Source organism: Aristolochia californica, unplaced genomic scaffold (genome assembly GCF_029961685.1).
Source record: "Aristolochia californica isolate CCGP_79_NKW_82.1479 unplaced genomic scaffold, dmAriCali1.0.hap1 SCAF_7, whole genome shotgun sequence".
NCBI lineage: Eukaryota > Viridiplantae > Streptophyta > Magnoliopsida > Piperales > Aristolochiaceae > Aristolochia > Aristolochia californica.
In genome coordinates this window covers 38,172,923-38,187,408 of record NW_027182268.1, presented here as the reverse complement: position 1 = coordinate 38,187,408, position 14,486 = coordinate 38,172,923, and the positions used below count along the sequence as shown (strand labels likewise).

General features: G+C 40.8%; 1 protein-coding gene and 1 pseudogene across 1 annotated transcript; both read right to left on the bottom strand.

Moving 5' to 3' along the window:
• Positions 1-1,595: 1,595 nt before the first annotated feature.
• On the bottom strand, positions 1,596-3,350 carry LOC137937425 (reticuline oxidase-like; annotated as a pseudogene).
• A 2,094-nt stretch (positions 3,351-5,444) lies between these two features.
• On the bottom strand, positions 5,445-7,098 carry LOC137935893 (reticuline oxidase-like). The gene has a single exon (XM_068780292.1). The coding sequence runs from the start codon at positions 7,096-7,098 to the stop codon at positions 5,485-5,487; it is 1,614 nt and encodes a 537-aa protein (XP_068636393.1). The 3' UTR covers positions 5,445-5,484.
• Between the last annotated feature and the right edge of the window lie 7,388 nt (positions 7,099-14,486).

Below are 14,486 nucleotides of genomic sequence, written 5' to 3'. Positions count from 1 at the left end.
AAGTGGATAATATTTTTTTTGTTAATTAGTTAATTAATTTGTTTAGTAATTAGTTAATTAACCATTTCAAGTTATTTAAACAATTGGTTGAATAAGTTCTAAATTATTTTATTAATTAGTTAATTAATTCATTAGTAATAAGTAGACCCGCCGACCTGGATTAAACAGAAACAATTGAGACAATTAAAACACAAATTAACTGGTAAAGATAGAGTTTGCTCCACTCATCGATCGATCCACATCAGTAAATTTTCATTTGCCCATAAGAAATGCAACCGCCGCGTACAAGAAAACGACGGCAATGGCTGAGCTCCAGAGTCCACTTTGGCTGATTGATGGATGGCATGAAAAGAAGATTTTGCATTTCAAGTCGCAGAAGCGAAGAAGAGAAGTCATTCGTCTTCCTCGTATTCCCACGCGATGCACGTCTGTCTGACGTGCTGTGACTCCTCTCTTCTTCACCGTTGATTGCGTTTTGACGGATTTCCAGATTTTAAGTGAACCCAACAAGTAAAAAAGTCCTTCTATTGCAAATTCCATCGATGATTGATCTTCTTCAACTCCTTTAACCCTGATTAATTCAGTAACAAGTACACTTAACCCAACTTGAGAAGTTTAGGTATGTTATTTTTTTCATGAAGAAGTCATGCATGGCGGTTTTAAAGTATTGGTAAACATCGTAGCGGGAGTTGAATATGGTCCAACGAGACATCAAGATGAGGCCAAGATGTGGATTACCAACTCATAGATGTGGATTCCCATATAATCAAATAATATGCCATGAAAGGTATGGACAAAAATCTAACTTTTGAACCTGTTTTCTCTGTCACAATTGCTGTACTTAGTTGGGTTTCATAACAATAGTTTAGTGGCATTGTCTATATCTATGGTTGACTCTGCATACGTTCATGGAAGCTCCGTCCCCCCACACCGGCAACAACAACAACAAAAAAAAAAGTTTGTAAGATAATAGACATTAACTAGGTAGTATTCGTTCTGAAAGTGGATGTAGAGAAGGAGAAGAACCCAAGAAACGCGGCCTCGTGAACTATATGCTGAGAAAAGCTTGTTTAACCTCGGTCAAGCATGGCTCCTCAGATGAGCTCTGCTAGCAAGAGACAAACAGTGGAGTAAACAACAGAAGATCTTGAGTCAAGTTCCGTTGATTACTGTTGTTCAGGGAGTCAAGAAACCCTAGCATCCACAAGAGACAGAAACAAGACGACCCGTCCCTAACAAATCTGTGACTTACGGTAATAAAAAGATCTGTTTTTATAATGCTAAAAGGAATGGATAAATAAAAATGCTAAAAAGACCTGTCAAATAATAATATAAAGTTGGTGATAGGATTCATTTCACGTGGAGCGATCGAGCATGATCTGGCTACTAAAAGAGAAAATAAACTTAGACTTTTGTTTGCAGCATATATTTTAATTCATGAAAAAAGATTCTTTTGTAATTCACGGGACGTTTTCAATTTAAAATCATAACGCCTGTGGATGCGGGCTTGCTCATTTGCTTCTGTTAGAATGATCTCACCGGGCCACTGCTTTGTTCAATGCTCAATTCATTTCGTTAAAATCAAAAGACTGATTTGATACCTTGAACAAATGAGCTCATAAGGCTCGATATATGTACATGATATTGCTTAATTACTATCAAAACATCAAGATCAAACAAAGTGATATACAGCAGTGGAGAAAGTTTATCAGAACATCTGCTCTAGAGTATTAGGAGAATGATCTTCCTCTGTAAGCCCATCTTGATATGAGGAGGCCAGGGGAGGAATGCTTTGTGGGTGTCTAAACACGTTCTCTGGATCGATAAATGTCTTTGCTTGAACTAAACGTTCGTAATTTCCTAAAAAGTACTTCTCCCCCCAAGCTCTAGCCACCTCCACAGCTTTATCACCTGTAATGGTGAAGTTCATCCAGTCGATCACACCAAGGTCGAGGTCGACGTTGTTAACATAGGCAGTTCTAGGATCTTTGGCGACATAAGGCGTCATGTAATTGTAGATACGTCTGAGCCAGTCTATGTATCCTCCCCTCCACTCGTCGTCCGCTTGATTCCATTGCAGAAGGTATTCAATGGCGTACAAGTTTCCTGCTCGATGAGGGAAAGGGGTGAAGTCGTTTTCTGCCCTGCCCAGGAACCCACCATACGGATCCAGTAGCAGCCAACCGGCAGGGGTACGCTGTTGAGTGAGCAACTTCAGAGCTTCCACCACCGCATCCTTGGGGATTGGGGTCTTCACGAAGTCGGATTTGGACATCTCTAACACTCTGCGATATGAAAATCTCTCCGGCAAGTGTGCATACTCGGTGACGTCTGGATCTCCGCGAAGGAGAACGTAGGCTTCAGCCCAGTTCATCGTCTTGCATTCTTCGTCAGTGATGGCCAGCTCTGGAAAAGCTTCGTTTATAGCTGCGAGGGCGGAGGATTTGGGCCCCTGGTAGAGTCCCAGGAAGCCCAGGATTATGAAATCCTCTCCGCCCGGAAAGACAGCGACCTGCAAGTGGAACTCGTCTTCCAAATGTGGTGCAACGAATTGCCATTTGTACCATATCTCGGCCATCTGTTCGATGCTACCCATTCTCGCCACTCGAAATGCTGCAACTTTTTCTGGGACTTTTGAGTATCTGGATCTTCCAAGCCACAATAGCACCAAAAGTACCACCTCCTCCACCACGGATGGCCCAGAAGACGTCCTCCCCCATGAACTTGCGGTCCAAAATCCGTCCTCTAGCATCGACAAGCATGGCGTCCACCACGTTATCAGAGGACAACCCGTATTTCCTCGCCAGAGCGCCGTATCCTCCCCCGCTAAGGTGGCCTCCTGCTCCGACGGTGGCACACAAACCGCCGGTGAAGGCGTGTGTCGTACTTGCTTCCGTGACGGCGTGATAAATTTGGCCCAGAGTTGCCCCAGCTTCCACCCAAGCCGTCTCTGACTCGACGTCGACCTTGATCCGGTTAAGGTTCACCATGTCAATGAGCACGAAGGGCGTCTCTGCATAGGATGAGAGCCCTTCGAAGCTGTGGCCTCCACCCCTCAGCCTAATCGTCCATGATCCTTGCCGGCAACACCGAATGGCACTTGCAACTTCGTGCTTCCTTTCCGGGTAGATGACTGCAACAGGCTTGCCGAAGGGAGCGTCGACAAACCGAAGATTCTGAAGCGTCTTATCGAGGAGGTGAAGGTATGTGGCGTTGCGAGTCGTAGTAAAGTTAGACACTCCACGGGAGGTTAGACAAGCAAGCAGATCTTCCTCTCGTCGGCCGTACCCACAACTTGCAGAGGCAAGGAGGAGGGAGAAGATAAAGCACAAGCATCCGCGGCGAGCCATGCTGCTAAGCATAGGGAAGGTCAGCATGCTCAGCGGGTGGGATGTAGCATGAGAGCCTCGAGACCAAACTCTTTATATAGATGAAATCTCTTAACCTCTGGTGATTTAATTATGAACAAAGGGACAAACAGAAAAAGAAGTGTAAAATGGAAGGTGACACACTGACACTGGTGGCGAGGACCTACACATTTTGGACGTTTTCTTATCCTCCACAATTGACGAGCCTGCATGTTGATTCGCGTGGGCGTCCCCTGCTTTCATGCTCTCTCCTTACTGCTACTCTTCCACTGAATTTGGCGTGTGATGCCTATTTAGAATTTCCATAATAAAGACAAAAGAAAAGTTGAAATTCTCATCTCTGGTTAAAATATTGAACATGGAAAGGTAGTGACAGTGGAGGAAGTCAAAATAAATGCAGGCATGGAATCCAATTGAATGCCATAAACACAGCATACTATGAAAACCATAGTTAAATACTTCTTAGATATATTAATTCTTGGTAGTTGTTGAATGGAAGAACTGATCTCGTTTCAAGTGCAACGAGGCTGCACAGAAAGTTTGGGTTTCAATAACAAGTATTTTACGGAAATGAATAACTAAATTGAATGGCTTGACGATTTGTCCCATTCTTTTAGGATCTTGCCCGCCTCCTGGTGCACGCATGGGTTTCAGTGATGAGCAATTCAAATCGTCAGTTTTTAATCAAATACTTTGGACATCCCTGGTTTCTTATCCCATGGGAAAGGATTGGACTGCTATGCTGAGATTATTTACTATATCAAATATCTACTTCTGTTATTATTTTCCTTGTAGGTGGTGAAAGATGGATTATGGTCCGATACATCAGAGTCATCGGCACTACCGGCGACAGGAACGATGACGGAGTTTAGAAGGTATAAACGACCAGGGGAATCTTTCCGAATTTTGAGAATGGGATGGAGGACCAGAATCGCAGAGATGATAATGTATGATTAACTCATCATTCATCGAATCCTGTCTCGTAGCCCATCTGTCAGAGGAAGTAAACGGGTACGGTATCACAGCTCGGACGCATGGTTGGTGGATCAGGCCGCAACGATTTCATTTGATCTTTTTTTTTTTTTTTCTTCTGATAATTACTGTGTGTGCATTGATGGAGCTCCAGCCATGGCAGGATTTTTTGTGGTGTTCTTTAGAAAGCGAGAAGGTAGGGTCACTGAAACGCTCAACTAACTTCATCTATATATATGGGAATATATATAAGGTATTGATGCGACATCTTTTAAACGATTTCGTTTGTCGAGCGGTCTTGGGTTGAGGCATTCCCACGCGACGATGTGAGCGTTTCAGTCGTGGCTTTCTTGTCCCCCAGTAACCCGTGACGATGGCAACCGACTGGGTTTCTTGTCCCACAGTAACCAGTGACTGACGACACTGGATCCTTCCTTTTAGTCTGGTAAGTTGCAGTAAACACTAAGACGGAAGATATATGAAATCTGCTGCTCGCCGACGTTCACATACATTGCTATTGCGAAGTGGGTACAGGAAGGCGACCCACCAACTACGGGACGTCAACTTTACCGACTCGAGTAGGATTGCACCAAGTTTGGCTGCGGCAGTGACTGGTGGGCGCGTTCGCTAGTAGAGTCATCAATTAAATTGTTTATATTATTCGAAAGGTTCTTCATTCTGCATAAGACAAAAGGATTCTACAACTAGGGAAATTTGAGTTTTTTAATATTTTTTTTCCTAAGAATGATTATTTACTTGAATATCAACTTTTGAGCCCAATGAGCTATGTCAAACGGGCCCTAATGGCCCTCTCTGATGGGCTTTTCCATGAAAGGTCCTTCACCAAAGAAATAAATCTAACCAAAGTTCAGTCCAGCCCAAATTGTTATCTCATACAAATTGGAGGCAAATCCCTCGGTCAAAATTAACAATATGTAATCCAGTTATGATGTTTCCTCTCCTCGTACTATAGAAATTCAGAGAGAAAAGACAAAGAAAGAGGGGGAGGAAACATGGCTCAGAAACTCAAAGTCAATTTGCAAAGATTTCTTGATGGGTTTACGGAGACGCACTAAAAATAATATTAGTCTTAATCAACCGGAATTACTATGTAACTTCTGCACTTTGAAATGAAACAACATGTCTACCTAAGGTTGAATTTACATTTTAACATTTCTTCATGAATTCCGAGTGGAGGAATGCTCTGCGGGTGCCTGAACACATTGTTGGGATCGATCAATGTCTTGGCTCGAACCAACCTGTCGTAATTCCCCATGAAATACTTCTCTCCCCACTTCCTCGCAACTTCCACGGCTTTGGAACCGGAGAGTTTTTGATCGGTCCAGTCCAACATTCCGAGGTCAAGGTCGACGCTGTTCACATACGAGCCTCTAGGGTTCTTGGAGACGAAGGGCGTCATGTACTCGTAGAGCGTCTGAAGACCTTCGATATATTGGGGGCCGTTGGCATCGTCTTCTTCGTTCCAGTCCACGTAGTACTCTATTCCGAAGATAGTTCCTGCTCTGTGTGGGAAGGGAGTCGCGTCACTTCTGACCCTACCCGTGAACCCGCCGTGAGGGTCTAGCAAGACCGAAGCTTTGGTCTGCCTCGCCACCAAATTCAGAGCTTTTTCCAATGCAAACAATGGAATGGGATACTTGACGTAATCGGATTTCGCCTTTGTGAACGTCTTTCTATATGTGTACCGATTCTTCAGGTCCTCCACGGTTTGCACTGCTTCATCTCCTCGGATAAGTATCAAGGCATTGGCCCAACTCGTTTCTATGCATTCTTGTGCTTTGAGGTTTAGTTCAGGAAAAGCGCGGTTTGCGATTGCGAGAGTAGATGCCTTTGGACCAAGGTACATCCCTGCGAAGAAAATGGAGATGCTGGCGGACTGGGACTGGTTTCCTCCAGGAAGTACCAGCAGCTGCAGGAAAAAATCGTCTTCCAGTTTAGACGCTATCAACTGCCATTTGTGCAATAATTTAGCCATTTCACTGGGGCTCCCGTTTCTAGACACCCGGAAAGCGGTGACAGTTTCCGGTACTCTGAGCATCCGGATTTTCCAGGCCACGACTGCACCCCAGTTCCCGCCCCCACCGCCTCTGATGGCCCAAAACACATCTTCTCCCATGGCTTTCCTATCAATAAGACGCCCCTCCGCGTCCACCAGAATGGCGTCCACCACGTTGTCAGAAGCGAGTCCATACTTCCTTACGAGTGCACCGTAGCCGCCACCACTGATGTGGCCGCCACTTCCTGTAGTGGGACACATGCCACCAGAGAAGCCATGCTTTTTGCTTGAAGTCGCAATGGCATGGTAAATCTCACCAAGAGTAGCCCCACTCTCAACCCAGGCCGTCTCGGCATCCAAGTCGGTGGAGATTTTGTTCAGGTTCATCAGGTCTATCAGCACGAAGGGGACATCGGCACGGGAAGACAAGCCTTCGAAACTGTGGCCGCCACTTCTCAACCGTATAAGCCACGATCCTCTCGTAGAGCACCTAATTGCGGCGGCTACTTGCTCCTTGTTTTCTGGTAAAATGAGCGCCACAGGCTTATTGACAAAAGGTTTTGCATATCGCAGATTCTGGATTGAAAGTTGGAGCAACTGAAGGTAGTCGCCAGTGTAATAGGTGGTGAAGTTTCTGACTCCGCCAGAGGAGAGGCAAGAAAGAAGATCGTCGCCACGAGCATAGTCGAGAAAAGAGAGCAGCAAGAGTAGTGAGGCAACTATGTTTCTGCGAGCGTCCATGTTATCTAGGAGCCAGAGATCGAGGAAGCGAGAATGATGATAAAAAAAAAAACACAGAGAAACTTCGATACCCGCAAGCAAGATGAGAGAAGATTGCTATCAGAAAGACCAAATGAAGAAGAGATGATTTTCTATGTTTCATCCTAGTCGCTACCTTTTTTCCTTTTATAGGAGATCATCCTGAAAGTCGTACGCGTTTACTTGTACCGATTCATAAATCTCCATTTCCATCAATTTCTTGGCCTCACGCCTTTGTGTCCGACGACTGACCGGACTCGATCAAAACCGAGTCTTAAGTTCGTAATTCTTCCTACTGACGTATGAAAATCCTGCGATATAATTGTCAAAGAAAAATACACGTTTTACGGAGTCTTAATTCATACACATTTGAAAGATTCTTGTGGCTGACCTTAATTAAATTTTGATAAGTCTGATGACGATAATGGTAACATATTGCTTCGACGAACAGGAAGCCTCAGATTCATGTTTGAGTGGACACGGCAGGTATCAATTCTCCGCTAATGAGACGTAGAAATCGGAAACACTCGTAGAATTAAGGATGCATAGCATTCCTAATGAAGTTAATAAATCTGGCCTCAGTAATGGATTATCCTTCATCAATTGACTGGAATTAATACCGAGTGAATGGGTTCGTCTTTGCCCACCTTCTCCTCCGGGTTTGAAGAGAAAGAATGCGTCGTCTTATTATAAAAGGAATTTTACCAAAATACCGATTTAAAATAACTTATTTATAATAATAACGAAGACCACAAATTATTTACAAAACTACCGAACTTTGACCGGTCCACTATATATGTGGATAGTCAAAGGCGACACGTAAGCTTTGACTGCTTACGTGTCGCCCCATCATCAAAGTGAAAACTCAGAGTCCACCAAGTCATCATTATTGACACATCATCTATCACGTAACTTACCATGTCATTTTTATTATTTTCTTTTTGCCATGTCATCAATGGCCACGTAAGCATGTGCCACGTCAGCCCTCACATATGTTTTTAATTCTCTCTTCCACGATTTTCTCCTCGACTCTCGTCTCGGCTGCTCTCCTCTCGTCGCTCGCCTCCTGCCGCCTCCCCTGCTGCCGCTCACCTCCCCTGTTGCCGCCGCTCGGCCTCGGCCGCTCCCCTGTTGCCGCTGCTCTGCCTCGGCCTCGGCCTTGCCCTGTTGCCGCCGCTCAGCCTCGCCCTCGATGCCCTCCGCTCAACCACTCTCTCTTCATCTCAGCCTTATCTCTCGTTCTTTTTCTTCGTTCCCCTCTGTTCATCTTCTCTCCGCCAACGTTCTTTCTCTCTGTTTCCCTTTATTCGTCCTCTTGCCGCCCCTTCTCTCGAAACCTAGGGGTGATTTTTTAGGGTTTTTGTTAATTGAATAGAATTATTGTATTTAATTATAATGTTAATTTGAATTTAGGTGTTTAATTACTGTATTGATTTTTATGTGATTTACTGTTTAATTTCTGATTTTATGTTAATAAAAATTTTGCCAAATTAAAATTATTGTAAAGTTTTGTAAGATTTTTAATTAAATAATATATTTTTAATAATTTATTATTTTTTAAATAAGGTGATAAAAAGTATACAAATAAAATATATTTTTTAACACTAAAACAATTTTTTTGTATATATTTTTTAATTTATAAATATTTTAAATGGATAATATATGGGTAAGATTTAAGAGTAATTTTTTTTTCTATTTATAAATATTTTAAATAGATAATATATGGGTAAGACTTAAAAATAAAATAAAAATTATTTATAAATATTTTAAATCCATAGTAAATGGGTAAGAGTTAGATTATTTTTATTTATAAATATTTAAAATTTCTAAATATTATTTTTTAAATAAGGTGATAAAAATATACAAATAAATTATATTTTTAAACTCTAAAATAGTTTTTTTGTATTTTTTTAAAAATTTTAAATATTTTAAATCGATAATATATGGGTAAGACTTAAGAGTAAGATTTTTTAAATTTATAAATATTTAAAATTTGTAAATATTATTATTTCGTAAATAAGGTGATAAAAATATACAAATAAATTGTATTTTAAAACTCTAAAATATTTTTTTGTATTTTTTAATTTATAAATATTTTAAATCTAATTAATTTACTTATTTTATTTTATTTTGTAAAATATGAAGAAATAAAAAGTGTAACGATAATTTTTTTAATTAATAAATATTTTAATTGATATTAAATGGTGTTAAATAAGTAAGAGTTAATTTTTTAATTGTTTATTAAAAAATTTTAAATAATTTTTTATTTTAGATATAAGGTAATAAAAAGTGCATGTGATTTTTTAATTTTTTAAAAATTTATTCAAATTTTTATCATGTAATGACGTGTCAATAATAATGACGTGGCAGTCTATGTGTTCATCTACAACATCGCTCTGATGATGGAGCGACACGTAAGCAGTCAAAGCTTACGTGTCACCTTTGACTGTCCACATATACAGTGGACCGGTCAAAGTTCGGTAGTTGTGCAAATAATTTGTGGTCTTCGTTATTTTCATAAATAAGTTGTTTAAAACCGGTATTTTGGTAAAATTCCTTATTATAAACTACATGGGTTTGATTATTTCTAGTCAAATAGATTAAATAACGAGAACTGAAAGGACTGATCATTTACTTCTTCAACTATCTACGGCTAACAACATCATGTAGAATTTGATTTCTATCCCTGATATCTAGCTTTTGCTTTCATGAGTTCTATTTGACAATGTTGGAGCACCTCACCTCACCTCACCTCATGAGTAGGGCTCAAGTATCATTTTCACTTTATTTTTAGAAGGCAGCCGCAGGGACGAAGATAACTCATTGCTCGAGCTTCTTACGTCGTTAATTTAACTCTTTATTACATATATAATACCAATTAGTGTCCATTACGTTATCTTTGAATATGTACCTGTGTTTCCACTAGAAATTGGATCTACTTAGTTTGCATAGACTTAGCAAACCTGAATTTTCCTATCATTTATTTATGCATAGTTTCATTGTTTAGGACTTAGAATTATTCACAAGATTGTTAATTAAGTAATTAATTAATGTGATTAATTGGTGTGTACATGCGTTTTGGATTAAGCTGAAGATATAGAACTCTGCAGCCAATAAAGTCTCAATCTTGACCTCATATATATATTATATATACACATGAAGCAAGTCACTGCTCTACGTAGACGAGTAAGGGTATACTGTAAGAGCCATACGAGAACTGCTGCTACTGGACCCATGAAGTCACTGTGGTAACCAAAGTGGTTTTCAACGTAAAATTTGATTGATTGGTCTTTTTCACCTGGCACCTTGATCAGCCCGTAGACCGTCCAAGCCACGGGGAAAATCCAATAGTACCAGATCCACCACTTGGGTAATCTCTGCGAACGAAACCTCAGCACAGTTATTGAATATTTGATCATACCAGAGTTCCCTTTTTCATTTTCCTTCTCTTTCAAACAAAGGAATGCCGATAAAAACGATAGACTTACTGGTTTGGGAATGTAGAAACCAGAAAAGAGGTTGAAGAGAGCATAAAAACTAGCAGCGAAAATGGCAGGCACTTGTTGATTATCATGCCGTAGTAAGTGAAGTAGAGGAAGGTGAAGAAGGTGATGAAGAAGAACCAAAAGAACTTTGTGGCTGTTCAGTCAGAGCTAACCAAGGCATACACGATGAGCGAGTAATATGTTGCATGACGAACACAGGTATTTCTACGAACACCTGCATAAGCAAACATGTATTTCCTAGAAACATCAATAGAAAATTCAGAATTCTAGCTGAATATTCATAAATTTAGCTCAGTTATATTGGATAGGGGAGAAGAAGTAAACAGGACTTGTGATATCAGAAAGGAAGAGAGAAACCAACTTTCAATAGTCAGCCACTGTAAGAGCTATTTGACAATAGCTAAAAAATCCATGACAGAGTTGCCAGTTACCTGGGCAAGAGCATAGGGCAAGGCAGAGTACATCCCAACTGCCTCTTTCTCGGTAAAACCACGGTCTCTCAACAGCAATGACTGGCTGCACAGTTGCACAGTTGGCGATGCCCACAAATAGGACTACAACATACATGGCTCCAATTATGATCGTCAGCTTGTTAGACTTGATGTCTAATAATAATAAAATAAATATCATAGAAATAGATATTAAATCCTCTATAATTTTTCTTATCATGAGAGTCATACATATATCATAGAATTAAAATACTAAGAATAAAGAGAGCATACCTTTCATCTTGAAGAATATAAATAGAACTTGAAATGCACAAGATAACCTTTGATAATTCGTTTACAAGTGATAAACTTGCTCCCGTTCAGCCAGACTGAGTGTGCAAATAGCCTTAGCCTCACTTTGCATAAGGTGAAAGAAGACTTAGTGTGGGTGTGGGAAACCAGTTGATGAGATAGACAACAGTGGAGAACGCATATGACCAGTAAGAGAGAGGTATAAAGGCATGCAAAAGAAGCGACAAACCTGTTTCTACAATGTGACGATGTCATCGTTCAGAATACCCATTGTGTTCAGGTGTATGAGGAGGAGACGTAAGATGACAAATATCATTGGATGCCAAAAAAAAAGACATTGCTTTGTATTCACCGCCCCCCCACCCCCCCGTTATCAGAGTAAAGTGTCTTAATCCGTTTACCAAATAAATTTTTAACTATAGATTTAAATCGGATTATCAAGTACGTGTGATTTTTGTTTGAGATGATAAAAACAAATATACTTTGTAAAATGATCCACAAATATGACATAATACTTGAAATTATCAATAGAATAAATTAGAGAGGTCCAAACATTTGAAAATATAATGTGGAGTGGGAAAAAGGTAATTTGTGACTATTATTGCACTAACAAAAATTGCAAGTAAAATTAAATTTTAGAAGATGAGTCAAGTCTAACTGAAAAGTGAACATTATATGTTGTAGAATCGGAGACGATGGATGACCTAGACGATTATGCCATACAAACGAAGTTGTCTTGACACTAGAAAAAATAATTATTGGTGGAGACTGGACTGGGGACGATGGCCATTCGTACACACCATCTTTAGTTCAACCCTGCAAAAGTGTTACCCCCGTACGAAGATCCTTCACACGAAAGGAAGTGGGTAAGAATTCAATGGAAGTATGATTAGTTTGGCAAAATTGAGAAATAGAAATACGATTCTTTTGCATGGTGGGAACACAAAGAACATTATTTAATAAAAATGTACGAGAGGGTGTAGAGAGAGATTTGAAACAAATGTGAGTAATAGGAATACTCGTGTTATCACCAATCATAATGTCGTCTGTACCGTCATAAGGAGAATGAAGAGAGAGAGATTACTCGTGTCGGTGGTGACATGGTGCGACGCTCCACTATCCAGAAGCCAAGAAGAACCAGTAGAAGCGGTGGTGGTTGTAAGATGAGCACATGGTTGCCATGAGATCGTAGGACGAGATTGCTAATGAGAGGTGGGGCGAGGAGCCTGGGAAGGTGGTAGAGACAGTTATATTTGGCGAAAGACGGGACACTGTGGAACGCTATGTCCTCTTTCCCGGCACAACTGGCAACGGTCGAGATAAGGTCAAGGTTGAGATCGACCATTCAGAGTGACGATATTGTGGAGACCGAAAATAGTACCTGGTTGTGAGCATGATGAAGGCACCCCTTGCTATCGGTGATTAGGATTAACCTTCCTACCCAAATTGGACTGAGCACTAGCCGGATTTGCAAAAACTGGAAATGGAGAGGAGTGAGCTTGTTGAACACCTAGCAAGATTTTTTTGTTGATAAGTTTTTCATGCAGTTCATTAAAAGAGATGGGCGTGTCACGACCATTGATATTATCAATTAGTGGTTTGCACTCATCATCGAGCCCATCAAGAATTGTCTCAGTGAGATCCTCTTGATCCATGGGTTCCTAGGGCCACAAGTTCATCAGTTTGTGTTTTAATATACTGCATATACTCGAAAATCAATTGAGATCCCTTAGTGGTATGTTTGAGTTGCTCTTTAATCTGTTTGAGGTGACCTCGCGAGGGTCGATCATATGTATTGGCCAAAATAGTCCAGGCTTCATGAGAGGTACTTGAGTGAGTGATAAGTGGAATAATAGATGGCATGAGAGTACCATTAAGAGCACCAAAAATAAGCTTATCCTGACGAAACCACGAAGTGTGTTCGGGATTCGGAACAGCATGATTATTGATCATCTTTGTGGCAGACGATAGAGAATAAGAACCTTCAACGAACTTGAGGATTTCATAACCAAAAAGAATAGCTTCTATTTGAGTTTTCCAGCTAAAATAATTTGTAGAGTTGTGTTTGACTGAGTTATGGATATAGAGTACCGTCAATGGTGTGGTTGGGTCATGAGCATTGGGAATAGTAATACTAGAATCTTCAAAAGGCATTAGTAAAACTTTTTTTTTTGCTTCGCACCTGTGGAAAATACACGTGTGAAGGTCACACGTGTGCTTCTCTTCTTCTTCACGAAATTAAATCACACCTTAGTGATTAAACCGAAGGTCATGGGAGGGGAATAAAAGAACAGAAGAAGATACCTCGCCGCAGCGAGCAGTAGTGTCGGAACTTTGCTGCGACGGTGACGATGAAAGTTTTGACGAACTCTGACCGGGTAGCTGAGCAACGACGACTAGTTGTAGAGGGTCGACGGTCAACGAAAGCTCGATGGCGACGATGATGATGCTGGTAGTGGCATCGTAGGACCATTAACGGGATTTGCAGAGTTTCGGGACACTGCTGTGGCGGCAACGACGAAGTCGTCGGCGGTAGCAGTGGCGATAGTGTGAAGGCACACAACGGCGCAATACTGGATACAACAGCGGTGGTGGGCACGTAGTTGCGCAGGTCCTCTGCTACAGAGACCTTCCAACGAACAGAGTTGGGCTCTGCAGAGAGGAATCAGACGCTGAGCTTGGTGTCGGGAGGCCGAGGCTCAGGTGCCAATCATCGGCAGTGGCGACGGTGGTGGCGGGAGAGAAAGAAAAAAAACTCTGATCTTTAGCTATGATACCATATAGAAATTGATAAAATTAATTTTCCGATGATATTACTTTCATTGATACATGTATTTATAGTTACAAAATGATAAAATGATTTACATGATTGTAGAGTTACATGTGTACATGACTGTAGATGTAGAAGTTAAGACAATCTCAACTTCTCTTAACCTAATCTTCTTGATCTCTATCAAGATTAAGATTAACAGTTAAGATGTGGAATTAAAAGAATCAAAATGTTACCCTAGGCCTGTCCACATAGTAATTCACATTGATAAAGGACATAGTTAAGGGGGCAAATGGAAGAACCATTCCTCTCTTAGCGGCTACAGCTCTTGCCGCTTCTATGGATGAGTCTGAG